The 21908-nt window shown below is 36.5% G+C and overlaps 2 protein-coding genes across 11 annotated transcripts in view; one reads left to right on the plus strand and one right to left on the minus strand.

Annotated features, from left to right (window-relative positions):
• Positions 1 to 21908, plus strand: part of asb13a.2 (ankyrin repeat and SOCS box containing 13a, tandem duplicate 2) — a 170071-nt gene that overhangs the window by 70612 nt on the left and 77551 nt on the right. The gene's annotated exons all lie outside the window — the stretch shown is intronic.
• net1 (neuroepithelial cell transforming 1) overlaps positions 19580 to 21908 on the minus strand; it is a 29618-nt gene continuing 27289 nt past the window's right edge. For 3 of the 4 annotated variants that reach the window (XM_021475011.3, XM_021475012.3, NM_001007767.1), the window contains 2 exon segments: positions 21389 to 21575; positions 19580 to 21295 (listed from right to left, as the gene is read on the minus strand). In XM_021475011.3, coding sequence (XP_021330686.1) covers positions 20859 to 21295; positions 21389 to 21575 — 624 coding nt within the window. In that variant the 3' untranslated portion in view covers positions 19580 to 20858. 4 annotated transcript variants of the gene reach the window in all.

Consider the following 21908-nt stretch of genomic DNA (forward strand, 5'->3'; position numbering starts at 1 on the left):
ACCGATTGACTCACCCACTCCTTCCCTAAACCCAACCACAGTGTTTTAAAACGCAATCCAGAAAAAGAAAAGCCTGATTTTTACCATGCTTTCAGGTTTTATCACATTTCCACCGTTATTTACTTGTTTAATTTGTTTTTTAGCTTTTGTTTTGTTCTTTGCCGGACTCTAATCCTGTTGTGGCGGTTAACTCCATGCTGTGTTTCAAGTCCGCCGACATACATGTCGAGCTACCAGACAAACTGTAACACCTCTTCCAACTGGGCCAGGGCCGGCCAAGTGAACCGTGCCTGAGCCCGATTCAGAGCACTCACACTTCTCAAACAATCTAGGAAACAGTCCTGGGCACGGTTTGGTTAGCGTAGTGTGAGTAGGCCCTTACAATGATGACCTGGCCAAGAAGCAACATAAAAAGCAGATACAAAGCAGCAGGGACACAATACAATAACAATTACAAAAAGGCAGATAAAAACATATAAATCCAAGGAAAAACTAAAAACAAGCACAGCGATCTTGTACTATTAACTGGATTGAATTTTTAAAGAATGATAGTGGAATAAGAGTGTTGAGCTTAAAAATCTGCTGCAGATTATTCCAAGCATAAAACTGAAAAGAGTAGCGACCAAATGAAGTGCTAACTTTGGGTATACAAAGGTTAATAAAACTACTAGAGCTGATTTTGTCGCAGAGAAATTGTGTCGACACAATTTGTCAACATGATTGAAGAGAAGGCCAATTCAATAAAAAATTCAGTTGTGAGTGATTAGCATTAATTGGCGTATTTTCATTCTTAGTTTGTGTTAGCAAATACAATACCAAACGTTAACTAATGGAAACTTAATGTGTAGTGTGACCAACATATCAGGATCATTTTATACCCTAAAATAACAACTTTTAGTTCTGATATTATCAATGCATAAATAAATGCATCTTCATATTAAAATTTGATTTAAAAGTACCATTAAACATCGTGGTCTCGCTTTATTTTAAGGTACATTTCTCACTAATAATCCAATAATTAATTTGCTGCTTATTGATAGTTGTTAATGTAGTAGTTGGGTTTAGGTATTAGGTAGATTTAGGGATACAGAATAAGGTCATGCAGAATATACAATTTATAAGAACTAATAGATAGCCAATATCTTAAAATAGCATAATAAGATACTAGTTAATAGTGAGAATTGGGACTTTATTGATAAAGTGTTAACATATTTGTATGCAAAGACACTATTAATTGATCAAAAGTTACAGTAAAGACATTCAAAATAAATAAATCACACGAAAAAATAGCAAATATTCATTTTAAATCAAAATACTTAAGAATATTACAGTATTGTTGTCATTTTAATTAAAACAACGCATCCTTGTGAACATTTAATTACTGATCTGTACTCTTTTAACCTCTCAGCGCTCCACTGTCTGTCCTGCTTGATAACCTGATAAGTTCTGTCTCTATCAGTTTGCTTTGAGCGTCTCTGTGCTCTTTGACCGGTCTTGCAGCTCTGTTGTAGTCACTGATTCAGGGACTGGAGAATTAGGAATCTAATCTGCCTTCTCAGCAAAGCACTATGGGAGTTTTGTGCTGTCGGCCGAATCAGCTCATAACAGATGACTGTGCAGTTCGGCACACTGACCACTGCCGTAAACACACACAACCCTCACTTTCACCACACTGACAACTGACAGAATCCTGTTTCTCTCACAGGAGTTGTGCTGGATTCGTATCATAGAACCGTAGATAACAAATCAGATGGCATACTTTAAACACTACACCTTTGATTTGTGGAAATAACAGTGCTGTCACTCTGCTAAGTGATTCAGCTAAGTGATTAGTTGAGTTTACTTTTGAAAAGTGAGTAAACCTGTTGCTTTTGTTGCGATTTGTTGACTTAGCTTTTAAAAAGTGAGTGAACCCACTGCTTTTAATGCGATTAGTTGAATTTATTTCAAAAGTGTGTTAACCAGTTGCTTTTTAATGCGATTAGTTGGCTTACTTAGTGAGTAAACATGTTGCTTTTGATGCAAATAACTACTTTACTTTAAAAAGTGAGTAAGCCTGTTGTTTTTTAAGAGAACCTATTATGAAAAAAAAAATCACTTTTATGTGTTTAAACAGTTGTGGAGAAACAGTCTGTGAAATTGTCCAGCCTTTAATGGGGAACAAATGATTAATATATATTTTTTTAAATATTCACACTTCATAAAAACAGTCTGCAGGAACACTTTGATTGACGTTCTCTCTTTGTGCATGTCATCAGAGGGGAAAAACCCTGACTATAAAGCTGCCTTTCTACTGCACATGACAAGCCTTTCCACTGCACATGACCGGAAGTCATTAATTTCCAATGGAGAGTAGCCCGGGAGCTGCATGGAGTTCCTATCATCTCCATATGTGGAACAATTGCGATTCAATTAGAGCTGCGGATTCATTGAAACTCCTGCGACTAGACCGTATGCGACCTGCCAACCGGATGTGATGTATTCCAGTATTGTCCAAACAGGTTTGTGCGCGCAAGATGAGAAATACTAGTTTAGTTTGTTAGTTTATATTAAAGTCTATATTTAAAAAAAAAACATTTCTATTTATAAATGAGTGATAAAAATATAATTTTTTGTATGTTGTCTCCACGTTCCCTCCAAAATATTTTTTATGAGTTGCTCATTCATTCATTCATTCATTCAACCATGGTGAATGCACAGAGAATAAAGGCTGTTTTTGCACTTCATTTCGGACGACACCGTGAGAATCAACTTCTCTCCCATGGTGCACGACAAAACGGAAAATTCTGTGCGACTGCCACAATGGGGCGTATTCCGACAGTCGTGTCCAAATGTCATGTGCAGTGGAAAGGCGGCTTTCCCTCATTAGCATAGACAGCCCTAGCAGCCACTATGCTGACACACAGGCATCTGTAGCTCCACCCTCTTTTGAAAAGAGGGCTGGGAGCACAATCTCATTTGAATTTAAAGCAACAGTCACCAAAACAGCACAGCATCCATCAAAGCCTAAAAATAAGCTTAGAGAACATTATTTGTAATAAACTGATACTTCACATACAAGCTAGGGATAACTAACTTATTTTATATCTTCTAAAAAGGGACATGATAGGTCCCCTTTAAAGCAATAAGGTGACCCATTCCCATAAAATTACGTACACTTGGTGCATACAAATTTTACAACAAGTTGCAACAGGTTTATTTTACTTTTAAGTACTAATCACTTTTTACATTGTGGCTGTCCCCATGGGGCAAATGCTGAAAGTTCACTCGTTCACTAGAGAACATTCAACATATTGCACTACATAGGGGATGAGAAGTAATGTTTGGACACAGGTCTTGTTAACTAAATCGCTGTTCTCAAGGAACAAAATCTCAGGTGTCATTAATCCACTTAATGCAGTATGCTAGGAATGAGGAAAAGGAGCCTGAAATTTGAAAAGGATTATTCGTGCATGAATAACTATAGATGCATGAATAACAATCACTGTTTATAAATTGTGGTAATCAAACACTTGTATTTGTTGTGGCTGGTCACCTGACAACTGACAAAAATGCTGTTGGGCTAGTGGCCTCCAAGAGATTCAGACCCCCGCTTTGTCTCTTTGTTTAGTTTATAAATGCATAGAGTTGATTTTTAAATCTAGAAGAGGTTTTCAGATTGGCTTGGCTTTGGCTTGTTCTGATTGAGAAAGTTGTGTCATAATGTAGGAAGTTCTACTTTTGATTAATTATGTCATTAGACATCTAGAATTAAGGCAACAAAACTAACACCAATAACCAATAACACCAAAGATATTTTCACTAAATGAGAACATTTAAAACTAATATATTTTTCATTGGTCAAACAAAAGCTAGAAAGGATACAGCCATTGTAATTTAAATGTCAAGACTTCCAATATCATTCAGTTCCATTCATTTTTAGCCCTACAAAAAAGCTTATGTTACAAACTGTGATTTTTTTTATCACATTATTTTAATGTCTTGTCATAAACACACTGGCTTGTGGAGCTGCTTGGCTGTTTAAATTATTCCATTTATTCAATATAATTGTATCTCATATATCTGCAAATGAATCAGACGTCTAAAACAGCAGATTAGAGCTTTTCTCCGCATTGCAAAATAAGACAGATTGATTAAACTAGTGCTGAATTTTGAAACTTGAAGTTTTAAGTTTTAATTAATTAATCTAAAAATGAAAATACTTACCCTTCACTTGTTTCAAACCTCTTTGAGTTTCTTTCTCTATTGAGAGAAGAACATATTTAGAAACGAGTAACTACCAGTGACTTCCATAGTATTTGTTTTTCTTACTATTGATGTGAGTGGCCAAGCTTTTCAACATTCTTCAGAGAATATCGTCTTATTTTTTGTTCATCAGAACAATGAAACATAATGCTTTTGGGATGAATAAATGTTATACATTTTTTCTTTAGGGTGAACTATCGCTTTAAACCAGTGCTGCTCTGTAAAATTTGACTCCTGAAGTTTTATGTTAAAGTTATAAATTTCTATTTAGATTTATTTAAATTAAATAGTTTAAGTATAATCCAAAAGCCTAGAGGGAGATACTCAACATGTTTAGAAACATCTGTTGTTAGGGTGGAGGTAAAACATGAGATGTTAGATAAAGAGAAGATGGAAATGTCCATGTTCCATTGAAAGAAAGAGAGAGAGAGAGAGAGATGAGCACCTGCTGACATGACAGAGATTTGTTCAGTCTTGTCTGTGTTTGTGCTGTGGTCGGGTCGGGAACACATCATTTGAGCTTCAGGACTGATTTTTCTCTCTTTGATGTTTTCAGTGAGGGAGATTGAGAGTGCTGGCCTGGAAAAGGCCTCTTGTGTAACACTTTTAGATCCTCACAGCTGACTTTAAAGAAAAAACAGACTCAAGTCCAACTTTATTTGCAGTACGTATCTTAAAACAACATGAATGTTGACAATAATCAGTAAGGAGAAAGACAATAATTGATCCAAATGAGTTAAACTAATATCCAAAAGGATCTGTACAAAAATAAAGCCTAAAGTTTGCATAAGCAAAAGAGAAAAGATATGTTTGATATTTCCTTTAAGATGCGTAGTGTAGGAGAAGCTCTGGTTTAGTTTTGGAGCATACACAGTAAAAAAAAAAAAAACATCTGTTAATTAACAGTTTCTGTATTTTGTGACTCTTTTTTTTGTGCTTTCCATTTTTTTAAAGTTGCGAATTGCCCCTGAATTGCATTATGGGGCCTTTTCCTCTGCTCTGTCAACATTTGATGTTGTAAAATTCAACTTTACACTGTTAACAATTTTTGTAAGTTATGCAGTATTTAACTGTGTTATGAACTGAACTTTACTGTAGGACATTGACGTGACATGTTACTGTATTTTAAAGTTACGTTGAGAAAATTGCTGTATTTTACAGGAAAGATACACAATACTGCAAATGCATATACAGCAAGATAAATGGTGCTGTAAGTGTAAATACAGTACTGCTGCTGTCATTGATTTACAGTAAGTTACTAGCAAACTTCTGCCTGTAAGTTACTGTAGCTTCTACAGAAAATTGTTTACCGTGTACAGTTTAACAAAGTGACTTTTGTTGATATTTTAGTAGTTTAGTAGTATGATAATATGTATAAGAAATAATATGTAGAGAAATAAGTCTATAAAATAGCAGAAAAAGTACTGGCAGCCTATTACAAGGTTTTTGTACAGTAATATACAACACCAGCGCAGACAAAACATCACTTTTAACTATTAGAAATGTTAATAAAAGTCAGTTTTTTGAGCTTTTTAAAGTTAAAAGTTGTTGGAAGAAAAATCAAGGTCATATAATGCAATTCCAAATCATAAATAAACATTAAAATATAAACAATAAATCACAAAATATGTAAATCTGCTAATTTACCAATATTTTTTGCAGTGTATTCTAAAAAAGATCACTCATCTTATGTTTTCAAGCGAGATTTTGCAACATTTAACCAGAGGCTGATGTCTAGGTAGTTGGAAAAAAATTCCCTGACTTGTGCAAAACTGACTTTCTCTTCATTTTTCTGTATTTTGTGAGCCCTCTGGGTCTTGAGAAGAGACAGATTGGAGTCGGTGGACGCTGAGGTCAGTGGAAAACAATAGTGCCGGGTCTTCATCACTGTCTGAAGCTCAAAATCTGTTTAAACAGGAAGCCCCGATGACTCTCTCACAGGGAAAACAGACCCCCAGCGATTTGTGTGTTTGATTTGGACTGTGTTCAGTCGACTCTGTCCGGCTCCACCCGTCCCTCAGTCCTGCTCCTCACACACAATTACAGCCTCAATCACTACTAGTCTAAATCTGACTTTTTATCTTGGAGTTTCAGGAAAACACACTGTTGAGGGCTATTTTTGGTGTCTGGTGTTTGAGAAATGGGTGGTCTGGTGATGATGGTAGTTTCAGTTGAATCATTTTGGTCTGTTTTAGGGTGGATTTTTTTCCTTTTAGGAGGAGCAGAATGTCTGTTCATGAGGTGATTTTATCAGCCCTCCTTCTGCTCTTATATAACCATGACACTGACACTACTATACAGAGAGATATACATGTGAGAACTTTAACTTATTTTATAGAGCTGAGAAAAATAAATCGCAACATACTCAATTTTAATCAATATTATTGATGGGAGTAAATGAGATATCCATAAAATATCATGCAACATTGGATAACACTTTAGTTGGCACAACTCCCACTGTTAACTACTTACTACCTTCCTTTAATATGCTAATTATTTGTAGTACTTATAAAATATGATCTTGTTTGTTCATGTTCCTTTGGCTTAGTCCCTGATTTATTAGGGGTCGCCCCAGCGGCCGCCATTGATCTTGTTCTAAACCTCTAATCCTATACCTGATACCAAAACCCAACAACTACCTTACTTTTATTATGCAGTTCATTAGTACTTTGAAGTTATAACCTTGGTTAATAGTTTGTTAAAGGTGTGTATTTTACATTTAACATAGTGTTACTGAAAATTGAAGTGTCATGAAAGGTTGCAATTAATGTGAATATTTAGTATGCAATGTTCACAAATGTTTCTGATCTCATTAGATCTTATTCTACATCTCTCATCTCTACTAGTAAGGTAGCTGGGTTTTGGTATCGGTATGGTATTATGCAGAAACTTAGTACTTTGAACTAATAGCCTTAGTTAATGGCTTGCTAATAGCGGGAATTATACATTAAAATAATGTTACTGAAAACTGAAGTATGATGGGAAATAACACATTTTGTAGATCAGTACAGTCCACTATTAATCTCATCATATGAGGAAATAATGTTGCAATCAATGTGAATATTTAGTATGAAATCTTTACAAATGGGGCAAGGCAGAGGTGCAGTAGGTAGTGCTGACGCCTCTCACAGAAGGTCGCTGAGTCGCTGGTTCGAACCTCGGCTCAGTTGGTGTTTCTGTGTGGAGTTTGCATGTTCTCCCTGCCTTCGCGTGGGTTTCCTCCGGGTGCTCCGGTTTCCCCCACAGTCCAAAGACATGCGGTACAGGTGAATTGGGTAGGCTAAATTGTCTGTAGTGTATGAGTGTGTGAATGTGTGTGTGGATGTTTCCCAGAGATGGGTTGCGGCTGGAAGGGCATCCGCTGCATAAAAACTTGCTGGATGAGTTGGCGGTCATTCCGCTGTGGCGACCCCGGATTAATAAAGGGACTAAGCCGACAAGAAAATGAATGAATGTTTACAAATGGCTCTGATTTATTCTCAGTCCAATTGTTTTTACTTAATGCAGAACAGTTCCTCTGTATTATTAAATGAATATAATGTACTGTAGGCCTATTTGTGACACTGGACCACAAGATCAATCATAAGTGCCAATTTAAAAAAAAAATAGAGATTTATACTTTACCTGTGGAATAAATCTATAATGAAATAAATATTTGGACATCTGGAATCTGACGATTCAAATCAATTAAATAATCAAATCAATAAATTAATGAGAGAATCGTTTTTTAAGGTTTAAAAATGATGCTTAATTTAATACTTGATCTTCATTATGCTAATTATGCTCTTAGCAGAACTTCAAGTCTGAAAACTGGACTTACACAGTTTCAATTTACTACAACTTCTGTTAAACCGCTTTGACACAATCTACTATGTAAAAGTGCAATATAAATAAATATTAATCGAAAAAAAAAAAGCTAATCAAAAATTACATTTTGTGAAGTTTTATAAAGAAATTTGAAGAGGATTACACACTACAATTGACCAGCTGGTCTCACATCAAACAATCATATGATCAACCAGACAATTTCAAGCTTACATAAATAACCCGTTTTCTTTGGCCCTCTCATCTTTGTTTTTAAAGAATTCCCCCATCCACCCCATCTCCTTCTCTTTCCTTTCTATACTAGAGGAGCTCTCGAGACCCACCAGAGCTTGGACCCTCTTCTATACTAACTAACCTGGAGGGAGCCCTGGGCTCAAGCATTTGAATCTCAGGCCTAAACCTGCAATTAGTATCAAGCATTAACTTAGTGTGAACTCTTGAAAATGTATCAATGATAAGAAAATTATTTAAAAAAAAAATACAATTCAATTCAAGTGTATTTGTAGAGCGCTTTTCACAATGATTATTCTTTCAAAGCTGCTGTAAATTGAATTGAATTGAATAAAGTGCACACTACTGCATTACAATCAAATTAGGAAAGGTTATTGGTATTAGTTACCATAACTTTATTAGCTACAAATAGTTTTAATTTTTAACTGTTCAAGTTATTATATATAAACATAGATAACCAGCAGATGTATATTATATAGATGATGTCCATGTGTAGATGTTCAATGCAATGTGTTAAATATATTCATAGAACCTGATCTTTTTAAAGATTTTTTTATCTTTTTGACCCATACAATGTGCACCATGAGACATTTATTGATATTTGGTAGATATATTCTATATACTTAACATTTTTAGTTTTTTTTTTTTTTGTCACAACAACCTGTAGCTGTAACTGAACTGACCTTAAACACATGAAACATAGTTCTTAGTTCATTTTAAAGTTGAACATGACCAAAAATAATCACTTGTGTTTGTGTCTCAGACCAATTTATTGAGCGAGAGGAATCAGCAGACAGTTTAAAAACCAACAACTGAAGTATAAATCAATATTTGTGATGTCTATCTCCTGAGAAAATGAAAGCATCGTATGAACCATAAGTGTTTCTAAGCCAATTAAATCAAGTATTAAATGTTATAAATCTGTGAAGCCTACTGAATTTAAACAAATGGAGAGTTGAAAGTTTAATATTAAACCCGCATTTTAAAAATGAAGGCCAACAACACCTTGTTTTTCTCCAATAAATGTGTTTTTGTTTATTACTCGACGCAGACCCACCAAAAGATAAAGCTCTGCTCATACAAACAGACGCAAACTCTGCACAATCACCAGCAGACGCAATCAAAATCTATGCAATATGTTACATAAGACAAAGGTAGCTTCGAGGATGAGACGAGGGCTACGTGCAGGTTTTTGTTTTTCCAGATGGAACATTCAGCATTCCCATACGGACACAAGGGTTTAGGGTTTATCCTCAGGACTATAACTAACTGTGGATGAGAACACAGCGCGGGCCGAAGGTCAAGCCCAAAACCAAAGCTGCATCTTTAAATTTCTCTAAGCCATCAGGTATTCTTGAAGGAAATGAAAAGTACAGCAGGCTCACGTTGCTTTTGTAATAAACATAATTCTCTCCACTGATGCCAAGGGACATTGCGTTTCATGCAAAAGTGCGCGTTGATGGATTTATTACTAAATTAAAGTCCTTAGTCATGTACAAAGTGATGTCATGCTACTAAATTTACACACTTTCGAGCTGATTTTGTGCAATGGAAAGAGAAGGAACGGCTGAAATGATGAATTGCACCAGCATTGTTGTTTTATTTGCTGTTATCTGACACAGCATTTATTTAAGCAGAGAGATTAAGGTTTAATGTTGGCTTGTTTTGTGTCCGAGTTTTGGCATGAAAAGGGGAAACGGATTATAGGAAGCATTATCTTTTTTTCGAAACAAGTAAACTTGCTAAAAATAAAATAAAATAAAATGAGAAACACTAAAAAATGTAATGACAAAGTCAAGACAACAAATATTTTGATGTTGCTTTAACTCATTTTAAAACGTTAACCGAGTTTCAAGAAATGAATTGTTATAGAAAGCTGAACTTCACTTTTTTAGTCAGTTTGATTGATGTAAGTTGAGATGACTAGAAAAATTCATTTGATTCAACTAAAAAAAATGAAGGCAGCAAGATTTTTTTTAATGAAGACAGTATCGTTTCTGTTTTCAAAATCTTGCAAGTTTCTATATCTGTCAGCTTCAATCAATCCTGTAGTGAAACTTGACTTTCATTTCCATAATGGATACAAATCCAAACCACTGGGATGTTTCCTTTCAGTGTAATCTGTAAGACTTGTAAGACTATTATTGTAAACAAAATAAAAATAAACACACAGTGTATTTAATCACTCAAATATAATCAATAATTGTATATGATTGAATGTACGGTGGCCAAGAGAGTTTAACGAAAGCTATATGCATTTTTAAAACGTGACAGACCTGGCTAGATTATGGTTATTTAGGCTAATAAAATAAAAAGGACAAGGGAATCAGGATATTAAAATAAACAAACAAAAAAACTTACCTTTTAAAGATCACCTACAACTTCTCTGAGCGTCACAGTACTGAACGTCACGGCACAGAAGCGTCCGTCACATTTTAGAGTCCCCTTGGAACATTTCCAATGTGTTCCGTTTTTTTTTGCATGTATTGTAAGAAAATGCAGTGCCAGGACTCGAACCAGCAACTTTTTTTTTCTGTGAGGCCACAGTGCTAACCACTGAGCCATCATGTCGCCATCAACTTTTATCAATAATACAATAAATGCATAACTTGTGCATCATATTCTTGTGCACTGTTTATTTATTGGTTATAGAATTCCATTATATCATGAGTATTACTTCAAATGTAAACTCTAACAGTAGTCAATGCATCTTTCATATTTTAAACATATTTTTCCATAATTATTAAAACTCTTATTATTTGCTATGTAAATGTATAGCTATATGTAGAGATAAATATTCAATTATTTTACTATTTCATACAACCACAACAACAAATTTTATCACACAAATATTGTTGCTATCACTGTCAATGGAATTTCTTTCAATGGCAAATGTTACACTTTTAGTGTATTAAAAATGGTTCCAAAACGTCACACCTACAAAATAAAGTAGACAAACTGATTTTCATCTTCATATATTTTCCTAATCTTGTATCAACAACACCATCATTATGTGCTTCAGTCTTTATGCAAGTTGGTGTATTGGCAGCATATGCACACACATATACTGTAAGCCTGGGCTGTACTGTTCATTGTTATGTAATTGTCTTAAGATGGGAGTACAGTAGGTGTGGTCCTGACACTGACGACAATGTATAATGATAATAACAGTAAGTATCACATAAAGAAAGGTAGTTTCTACAACACAGGAACAAAACAAGTAAAGAGTTAAACTTAGGAAAGTAAGTTAGAGAGAAATCTATCTTGTGTGTTCGTGTGTATATAAAGCTTGACAGATCAGCATAATGAAGAATCTGCTAAATGCATTTTTATACAAGACTTTAGCACAGAAATGAAAGCGATCTATCCTGATGACAGTGTAATATGTGGTAATCACACATGCTGAGAGAGAAGTGAAAAATGGGAGATTCCCTGGAACTGTCGTGACAAACTGACTCACGGTTTGGCCGTAACTCCTGTCAGGAATGGATCCGCTTGCATAAGATGTAAAATTTGTTGTTTAATTGTGGCCGGTAAATAAATCTCAATTTGTGCAACAAGTGAAATTCAGGAACAGATCATATATGAATATCATGCGAATGATAGGAATCTAGATTTGATTGGAGTCGCCGATCTTCTTTGGATCATCTTTTGGTCTTGGATAATGTTGGTGGAGTGATTGACAGATTGTGGTGCATTTGGTTCGCTAACGTGTGAGACCTGTTGTATATTTTAAAAACATTATTGTAATTTATACACATTAAAATGTCACAGCCATATCACCCTGCAGCCCAAGAGTGGTTACTCACTGAAGCTAAGCAGGGCTGAGCCTGGTCAGTACCTGGATGGTAGACCTCATGGGCAAACTAGATTGCTGTTGGAAGTGGTGTTAGTGAGGCCAACCTGCAGTCTGTGCAAGTCCTAATGCCCCAGTACACTGGACACTATACTGTCAGTAAGCATCGTCTTTCGAATGAGATTAAACTGAAGTTCTGACTCTCTGTGGTCATTAAAACTCTTGATTAAAATACACATCATACACAATAAATGCGCTATATAAATACACATTACATTAAAGAAACACTGTAAATTTTTGAAAATAGGCTCATTTTACAACTATCTAGAGTTAAACAGTTGTATTTGACCATTTCTTATTATCTTTCAGCTGATCTCCAGGTCTGGCAGATGCACTTTTAGCTTAGCTAAGCATAAATTATTGAATCGGAATAGACTTTTAGCATAAATAGTGCCTAGCTGTAGCTAGATAGCAGCGCTGCGTAATATCATTGCACTTTTTACAGCCATGGTATGACAGCAAAGTTGCTTGACTATTATGAGAGTATAGTTCCTAGCCATAGCAACCTTTAAAATAGCAACTTTTCATTTTCCATCAGTCTTAGTACTTGATGTAACTGCTAGTGTCGTCACGATACTGAAAATATGGTACCAATCGGTACTAAAATTTTAAAAACGCATAACTGCTGATTATCTGCTGATGAATTGACTGATCTTCGCGGCTTTGAAACAGTCCAGTGTCCCTGTATCTGTGTTTTTCATGTAAATATCAGTGACTTCGAAGACTTTCACCACTTATTGCAGTCATTTCTCATTTCAAGTGATTTAATGTTAGCGGGAAATAGACATTTTTAAAACTTCATTACCTATTGGTACCAAAATTCAGCATCATGACAACACTAGTAACTTCAGAAGAGTCTCACTGAAAATAGGAAAACTATCAAAACATTTTTTGTGATTTTTCATGAGCAAGATGCTAATGGTCTAATCTGATTTAATGGTCTATGCTAAGCTAAGCTAAAAGTGCTCCCGCCAGACCTGAAGACTGGCTAAATGGATTCAACAGTAATAAAACCCTTTTAACTAATTGAACATTGAGCGTACTTCAAAAATAATATAAAATAAATTAAAAAATGGGGTGTTCATTTAAAATAAATAATTATTATTTAAACAATATGATATAGTAAAAGTACATAGTAAATTTTCTGCACATTTTGGGTTTAGTCTCTTCTCCATCATAAATAGTGTTTACCATTAGCCCATAATAAGTTTAATTTGTTTTCATCACTAAAGTGAGCTTTGAGTCAGGTTTCTATCCACAGCGTGCCATCAGTTTCAACATTTTTGCCATTAAGATGGACCTCATTATCATTTCCTCTCATGCATTTCTCCGCATGGATAAAAAGCCTTTTGAGGAAATTTGAATAAGTTTGTTACACCTTAAAGATCAGTGTTGGGGGAAAACAACCTAGCCTATGTGATGAGTTACCTAATCATCAAGTAACTAATAAAGTAACACATTAGTACTTTTTCAGAAATGTAACATTACCTTCCTTTCCCATTCGCTGACTGACTGACTGACTGACTCTCCTTGCGTTGAGTGAAATCAGGAGTAAATACAGAAGTTTTGTGTATGATGTGTACAGATTCAATATCCTTCACTAACCCTAAAGACAAATTTACACCACACAGATAAACCCCAATAAGCAAGTGTGTCCAAGTTTGTTGGATCATTGTGTTGTGTTTTCACCTGACTGAACCAACGTAATCTCACGGCAATTCGTAACTTTTTGATTTAGTGGCTAATTCGTATGAATTCTTACAATCTAATTCGTACAATTTAGTGCGATTTGCTCATCACCCAATGACGGTTTGGTTTAGGGGTGGGGTTAGGTGCCACGCCTGTTTTTTAAAATCTTACAATTTCGTACGACTACAATTAGCCACTAAACTGGCAAAACGTAAAACACTTACGTTTTCTCGTGAGATCAAGCTGGACTGAGCATGTCCAATCGGCATTCAAAAAAACGGAACAGTGTTAAATGATTTTCTAACAAATGGCAAACTCTGATTTAATCTGATCACATTCATATACTTTAATGTATTTAAATATATTTACATTTATATGGCTGTAATGTAGTGATGTGCGCCTTTAGCGGAGCTGCTTCAGAATGACTATTATTGGGAAAAGCTCTATACAAGTAAATTTCATTTGAAGGTTAACACCATTGACTGGGTATTTTTAGATCAGAGATGTTACCATTGCCTAAAAGGCTTCGAAATTATTTAAAACATTGTTTACAATTTATTAATTTTAAATGATTAAATTTCTTCCCCAACTATTGTGAAGGTAAAGTACTGGAGAGTCATCTGCACGTGTATACAAAACACGTGTGCCATCCACATTGGGTCATTGTTGTTGGTTTTTTCATTTGTGTAGCCTTTTGAAAACAATATCATTTACAAGAAATGAGAAGGAGAATAAATGGGATGTTAATCTTTGGCTAGTATTCACATCACTAATGAGAAGTTGACACCAGTTCCCAGCTTTAGATCGGAAGCTGCTGGTTTTGTGTATCTAGGTGTTGTTTTCTGTAGCACCTCTGGGTGGATGAAGTCATGTTCTTTCTACATACCCCATTCAGAGTGTCCCAGAGTGTGCCAAGTAAATGCACGCTAACTTACTGTATGTCAGTCAGTCTTTAACTCCACTACAGATAAGACAAGGCAGTCAACGATAAGATGACTTTTGTGCTGTTCGTCCTACATATGGAGACCTTTTGTTTATGCTAGTGTCTGCAAATGTGTGCAGCTGGCTTTCAGATTGTGTATGACCATCAAATAGTTCACGTGACTCTAATGTGAAGCCAGACTTCATTTATCTCAATGGAAAGCATATTTACACTGTCTGAATTGTTTCCTTGTGTAGGGCTCTAAGAGCCAGTCAGCATATTGAAAGTGGTCATTGTGTGAACAACTAGCTGATTTCAGCTCTAGCGTCTGTCTGTAGTGTAGTAGGAGGAACGTTTCAGTTTCTAGAGAAACTTGAGCCTCATTTTAGAGGCTGCATGCTCTGAAGCATGCATTCGAAGGGGGCTGCTTCATCGCGGCGCGACCAAGACTGTCTCATTTCAAAATAATTCTAAGGCTTATTCAAGTGCAGCCTCAAAATTGCTTGGCTTCCTAGTTGCTGAAGAACACAAACTGTTGATCCTTTGCGATCTCGAATTTCCCAAAATTCATTGCTTGCTGATAACGGCAGGGCGCTTTTAAAAGAAAACTCCAGATTAAATGTATGAATAAGGTTTATTTTACTTGGATATCTAAACTCATGTTAAAAAACAAAGAGTATCACATGTCTTACTAAAGAGTGATTTTATATAAAGTTTACATTTTTATATATACATGTCTGGATCAAAGGAAATATATTTCCAGCTTCTGTAAACCTTGCTTTGCCTTCAGATTGCTTAAAGTAAGTTTTAAAATCATTAAAAAAGTCATTACAACATTTATTAGGCTAGATCAGTGGTGTCCAAACTCAGTCCTGGAGGGCCAGTATCCTGCATATATTAGTTTCAGCCCCAATTAAACAAACCTGAACCAGCTTATCAAACTCTTTCTAGGTATACTAGACTTCCAGGCAGGTGTGTTGGAGGAAGTTGGAGCTAAACTATGCAGGACACCGGCCCTCCAGGAGCGAGTTTGGACATCCCTGGGCTAGATCATCTCATTTCAAAATGCTCGGTTCGGCTTGTGTGGACTTCAATGACTCATCTTTGACGTCTGCATCCTTCGCAGGATGCAGCCTTTGAAAAGAGACACAGCTTTGGATTGGACAGAATATTGGATGAGAAAGTGAAGTGCAGAGTGATGTCATTAAAATTGTTGATCTGCATTAGCAGAAGTGAGAGATCACTCATCTCTCTTTGCACCAATTATTATTAGATTACCCTTCGGAGTCACTATTTCAAAGGTATTAGGGCATAGGCAAGAACCCTTCCAAATGGAGCATGATCATGGAAGGATTATTGATGCCACATAAAGAAATAGTAAAGTAATTTATAGTGAATACAATAGTTTTTTTAACCATGCCTAAAGTCCCTTTAAGGCAAGTCATTTCACTTGATGGCCATTTTTAAAACAACTCTAGGGCAGTATGCTCAGGCATTCTGTGTGAATGAGAAAACATCAAATTCTCCAAAACTGTTAGCCTAGCTTACCATTAAATTACATGTTTGGAATACAAAAAACAATAACCATCTCATAAGTTTCTATTCTAAACATTCAAAATCACACAAAATATTCAGGTTACCCAATCTAATTGAAAGGAATGAGATCACAACATCAACCTTAATTATGGCCGTTCTACACATGAACATCCTTTGAATAATGCTTTGTCAGATTGTGCTTGTCTTCTAAAGTGATTGACAAGTTGGTCTTGACAAAACGGAGCCTATAATATTACTGCCTCCTTTCATTTTCATTGAAAATATGAAACATACCCTTTCTCTTTCTCTGAATATAATTTTAAATAATCAATAATGGCCATTATATATGACTATAATGTACAATAAGTTTATACAATATAGCAGTCAGTCAAATGTGTGGAATCAGTGTACGTGGTTACATAATTTAATATATTAACTTATCTTTGAGCTCAGCCAAACACATTACCTGAGAACAATAGATTCAAAAGACCAAAGAGTCATTAGATAAACACAAGATTAATTAAATATCAGGTTTAACAACTTTAGTGAGATGTCATCCAGCGGTAGATCCTTGATGAACAGTCTGATGTGCGCTGCTCTCACCTGAGGAGGTGTGCTCAAAGCACCCGCTGACTGCCTGGAGCTCAGACGTGCGCATATGCTGCAGTGTATACGAGAGTGTGTATGTGCTCATGTGATGTGCGTTTTCAGAGGTATATTGTAGACGAAGATCTTTTCAGAAAAGCTGGATGAAACGTCAGTGTGGACGTGGATCATTTTCATCCTAAACGCCGTTTGAAAACTAAAACTAAAACGTATTAGTGCAAATAGGGCCTAATTCGTATCTTTGGAAGTAAAACATAGCTAATGACAAATGAAAGTCTAACAGAATTGGAACAGTATGACATAATGTGATTTATTTTAATTTTGGTTTTAAAGTAATCCTTTAATAATCCTCATTTTCAGTTTTTCATGCATGATCAGATGACCCTTTGTCATCTCCACTGCAACTGCAATTCCCAATGTGGATAAAGGCTAATCTAAACCAAAGATTACACCCAAAGTTTGTGTCGATCCATCATTACTTATAACAACATGAGAACGTTTTACCTATAAGGTTTTTATTACAAGATTAAATCTGTGTTAGTCTTTGTCAGATGTTACATAACCCCAATCATGTAGGAGCCACACAGAGAAGACACACTCGCTTATGTAACCGTAATGATTTACTCTGGAGCCAAGAGTCCTTATGCTTGTTTAGACACTCAAGGGGGTAGGTGCTAATTCAGCGACTGTTCAAGTGGCTGTTTAGACAACACGTAGCCTCTTCAAGGCCTTTGTTGCCAGATTGTTTTCGCACAAAATTAGACCCAAGTGTTGTTAAATTTGGAATAGTTCTATGGAAAGGCCATCATCTCCCGAACCCCCTTCTAAATGCGCTCAGTTACTGGTAAATGTTTTGTCTGTTGGCAGTTGTAAACTGACCATCATCTGTTTGTTTGACTTCCTCCCAGTAGACTCAATAAATGCTGTAACATGAGGAACAATGTCAAGAGCAACAAGAGGAAACTCTTTATGATAACCCAAATGCTTGTAAATGCCTGCGACCATTTGCTGACCCTGGAGAGGTTATACGTCTCCTATTATTAAAGTTTATTAAACATTTTTTGGAAACAGGCTCACTTTACAACCCCCTTGGAGTTAAACCGTTTTACCATTTTAGCTTAGCATAAACCATTGAATTGGATTAGACCAAGGGTGCCCAAATTCGGTGCTTGAGGGCTGGTGTACTGCAAAGTTAAGTTTCGACCCCAACCAGACATAGCTAGTCAAACTAGGCTTTCTAGAAACATCCGTCCTTGTGTGTTGAGGTAAGTTGGAGCTAAAATCTGCAGGACACTGGAGCTCCAGGACCGTGTTTGGGCACCTCTGGATTAGACTATTAGCCTCTTGCTAAATAAAAAAACATCTTTGGATCAATTTCCTAGACGTTGTTTTCAATGACGTGGTTCTGGTGATGTGCGAAATTCAGATGGAGGGTATGAAGGTAAAAATGAATGGCAGACATATCTTCAATGACTTCATGTGAAAACAACCTAAATAAAGCTTCTGTATTTATATTGCGTACTGAGACCAAGGGGAAAAGATAATTAGCTATTTTCTAAGTGGATATGGCTAGGAACTACACTCTTATTCCCGTGTAATGATCAACTTAACATTTTTTTGTTGGTCTTATTACACAATATAACTCCAGATTTATGCTAAGCTAAGCTAAAAGTGCTCCGGCCCGACCCAAAGATTGGATGAATGAACTCAAAAATAGTAGAACTCAACTGTTTAACTCCAGGGAAGTTGTAAAATGAGCCTATTCCCAAAATTGTCCTTGCTTCTTTAAGTAAATCAGCAACAGCAGACAGCCTCCCTGGGCAAAAATGAACAAATTCCGTTATCCCTAAAAGGCAGACATGAGGCAATATCTCCATAAAACCTGAACCTCCTAAAAACAGACTTGCCAAGCGTGGAAAGGCCATTTTGATTATCCAACTGCCAAATGACTTAATGCACATAAAATCAATCCATGCTGTGAACTCGTTGGTTGAGATTAGCTTTAAACAAGAACCGATCGCATTCTTGGGAAGCATCGTCAGTGTTCACATACAAAACTCTAGGATTGATCGTCAGACAAACAAAGTGACCGTGTTTTACTCGAACCCAAACTCCAAAGCGAATCAACGGACGTGCTAAGTGACTCCTGACAGCACATTTGTTTTGGGCCTCCCACTAAAGAGATTACCAGAGGCAAATACCATCAGTGAAGGGGGTTCAAGGAGATAAATGAAGGTATTTGTTTAATACAGGCTTATTTTCTTTATGCGGCTGCCAAGTTCTAGATCAAATGGAGAGGGGGGTTAGGGCAGTAGAGCTGGATAAGACACAGATTCAGAGTATGAAAATCATCCAAATGCTAAAAATGGAAGATGATTTAGGCATGTGGCCCACACTGGCGGATTTATTTAAAAAACTATTGAGTGATTCATTGTGAACAGAGAAAAACACAGAAGTAGTTTAACTAATTAACCTGCGTGTGGGTGATTCTGTGTCTGTATGTTTATTGAGTGTCTGTCTATCTGGAATTTATGGAAACAATTTCAAGATAGCTTTCTCATAATCACATCGGCATGTGTTATAGGTTTCATAAGGTCTCGGAAAATCGTTTAGATTTGTAGTGCAGTGGAGGAACTCACATCAGGGAAAAAAAAGAAAGAACTCAGTTGTCAGATGCAAATCTTACACAGACCTTTATTGTTCATTTAATAGTTGATTTTTACACCACATACTGTACATACAGTCCACAGCAGTCCTTCTGAATAATTTACATCTATTCCTTTCGGTTACACACTTTTACAGACATTTTTTTTTTTTTTTTTTGAAGTGGTCATAACATACTTTAACCTTCTTTAACAGTTCATTCTCCTAAACATACTTTTCATCTTCCTTCTCAAAACAACACCCTGGCTTTACACCAGTGTTTCAAACGTTCCTACTTCATGAAGACACTACGAAATGACAAATAACAGCAAACCAAAAATCCATGGATGCTTGCTAATATCAAGTAGCGTCAATCATCAAGTCCATCTAGTCATTTCCAACTCTATTCCAAAGCTTCCTTCTAAATCTCAACTCGACATTTCTCTAGCCCTCATTCAACTTTTTACACGACAGTCCACTTTACATCAACTTTCTGCTTCGACAGGCATGTACATGCACTGGGCCCTCATGATAATACAGGCAGGACTCAACAAGTAAAGCTCCATGCAAGATGCTACATTGAAAGTCATCCATCATTTTAAGGGGGTGGAAAACAAATATGGCTCAGATTTTGGGGTTTTTGTATAAACAAAAGAGCAAATTTTCCAATTGGAAATGTATAAATCATATTGCTACTGACATAGCATTTGTTTTGAAAAAAAAAACTATACCTTCTGATTTAAATATAAAATGGAGCTGATAAAATATTGTTTAATGGGAATGTACTTGTAAGACTTGCCTTCCAGTAGAGCTTTGGTTCAGACTCAGTACAAAGTAATTTTCATTGCTTTGGAGGTCTTTTTCCCCTCTCAGTGGGTGGTATTCCCTTCTAAAAGCTAAACACAGTGCTTTTATTAAAAAACAAAAAGAGCTACAGTAAATATCTTATTGAGAAGTTTAAAAAAAGATAAACTTTAATTACAAAAAGAAAAATCATTATTAATAAAATAAAACGACCAAACTAACAGTAAACAAGACAAGTTGTGTGATCTTGCGCTTTCACACAAATCAAAGTGTTTCATAGTGATTGGGATGCGTCTTCAATCTTCAATCCCTTGAGATCCACACAGTCGCCTCACAAATACTGTCTTTCTGGTACTGGTGCGGCCCATGTGGACCAAGGAGGGTTTGCTGGGGGGAGGGATTTGGTAGTAATAGCTGCCATTGTGGACAGTAACAGAAACACTGCTGTAAAAACCATACACACACACATAAATACAAGTCCTCCGCATGGTGCCACTCCATCTACACCATGGTCTCCTTCCTCTTGCCCAACGGGCAGAGCGAACGCTTGTCCTTTTTGGATTTGCGGGAGGGGATGGGGGCGGATATTGAAGACGATGATGAGGATGAGGAGAGGGTGGAGGTGGCGGAGGGTGTAGGACTGGGGGGCTCCTCAGAGCTAGGGGAGGAAGGGGCGGAGGCTGCAGCCCGTGGACAGTTCTCATCCATTTCATCCATTTGGATGACAGTGGAGACAGAAGAAGAGCGCCGTTTGGCGCAAACGTCGGTGGCTGGGGTGGTCAAGGGCTCATTCTCAGAGAGTGTCAAATCCTTCTGGGTGGACATGGCATTGCGGAGGCAGTTGAGCCACTGTTGCTTGTGGAAGACGTCGTTGACCTGCAGTGTGTGCGACTGTCCCTGAGATGCGTCCTGGAAGCGCACCCGGAAAATGTTTTTGGCTATAGGGAGAAAAAAAGGATTCAGTTGAGCCAAAGGAAACAACAAAAAAGGAAAGAGTGTGATTCACACAATACTAAGAGGTGTCAACTTACCTTTATCAGCGTTACTAAAGGCTCCTCTGAATGATCCTCCCATGCGGACGTCTCCATCCTGCAGGTCTTCCAATACAAGATCCTGGACTGGGATTGGCTGACGGTACACCTGGAAGCAATGGCGGTCATTCCGCGTCACAGGTCGAGTCAGAATCAGAACCTCGGTGAACAGAAATACGTGCAGTTTCTAAAGAGGGAGAAGAGAGCACTGGTTATTAACATGTTATTTGAACATTAGACTGATTAAACAGTTTGGTCCCATTTTATATTAAGTGGCCTTAACTAATATGTACTTACACAGGAACTAATAGTTTGTTACAATGTACTTATTGTGTAAATACATGTATTTACTGTGTACTTATGCTTGATTAAATACATGTAATTAACTTTTGTAGATACATTTGTAAATACACTGTTGACCATCCCTTACACCTTAACCCACCCATGCCACCAAACCTGTCCATAACCCAACCTCTATCCCAATTCAAAAGCACCCCAAGTGTTCTCAAATACATTATAA

The sequence above is a fragment of the Danio rerio genome, chromosome 4, assembly GCF_049306965.1.
Source record: "Danio rerio strain Tuebingen ecotype United States chromosome 4, GRCz12tu, whole genome shotgun sequence".
Classification (NCBI taxonomy): Eukaryota; Metazoa; Chordata; class Actinopteri; order Cypriniformes; family Danionidae; genus Danio; species Danio rerio.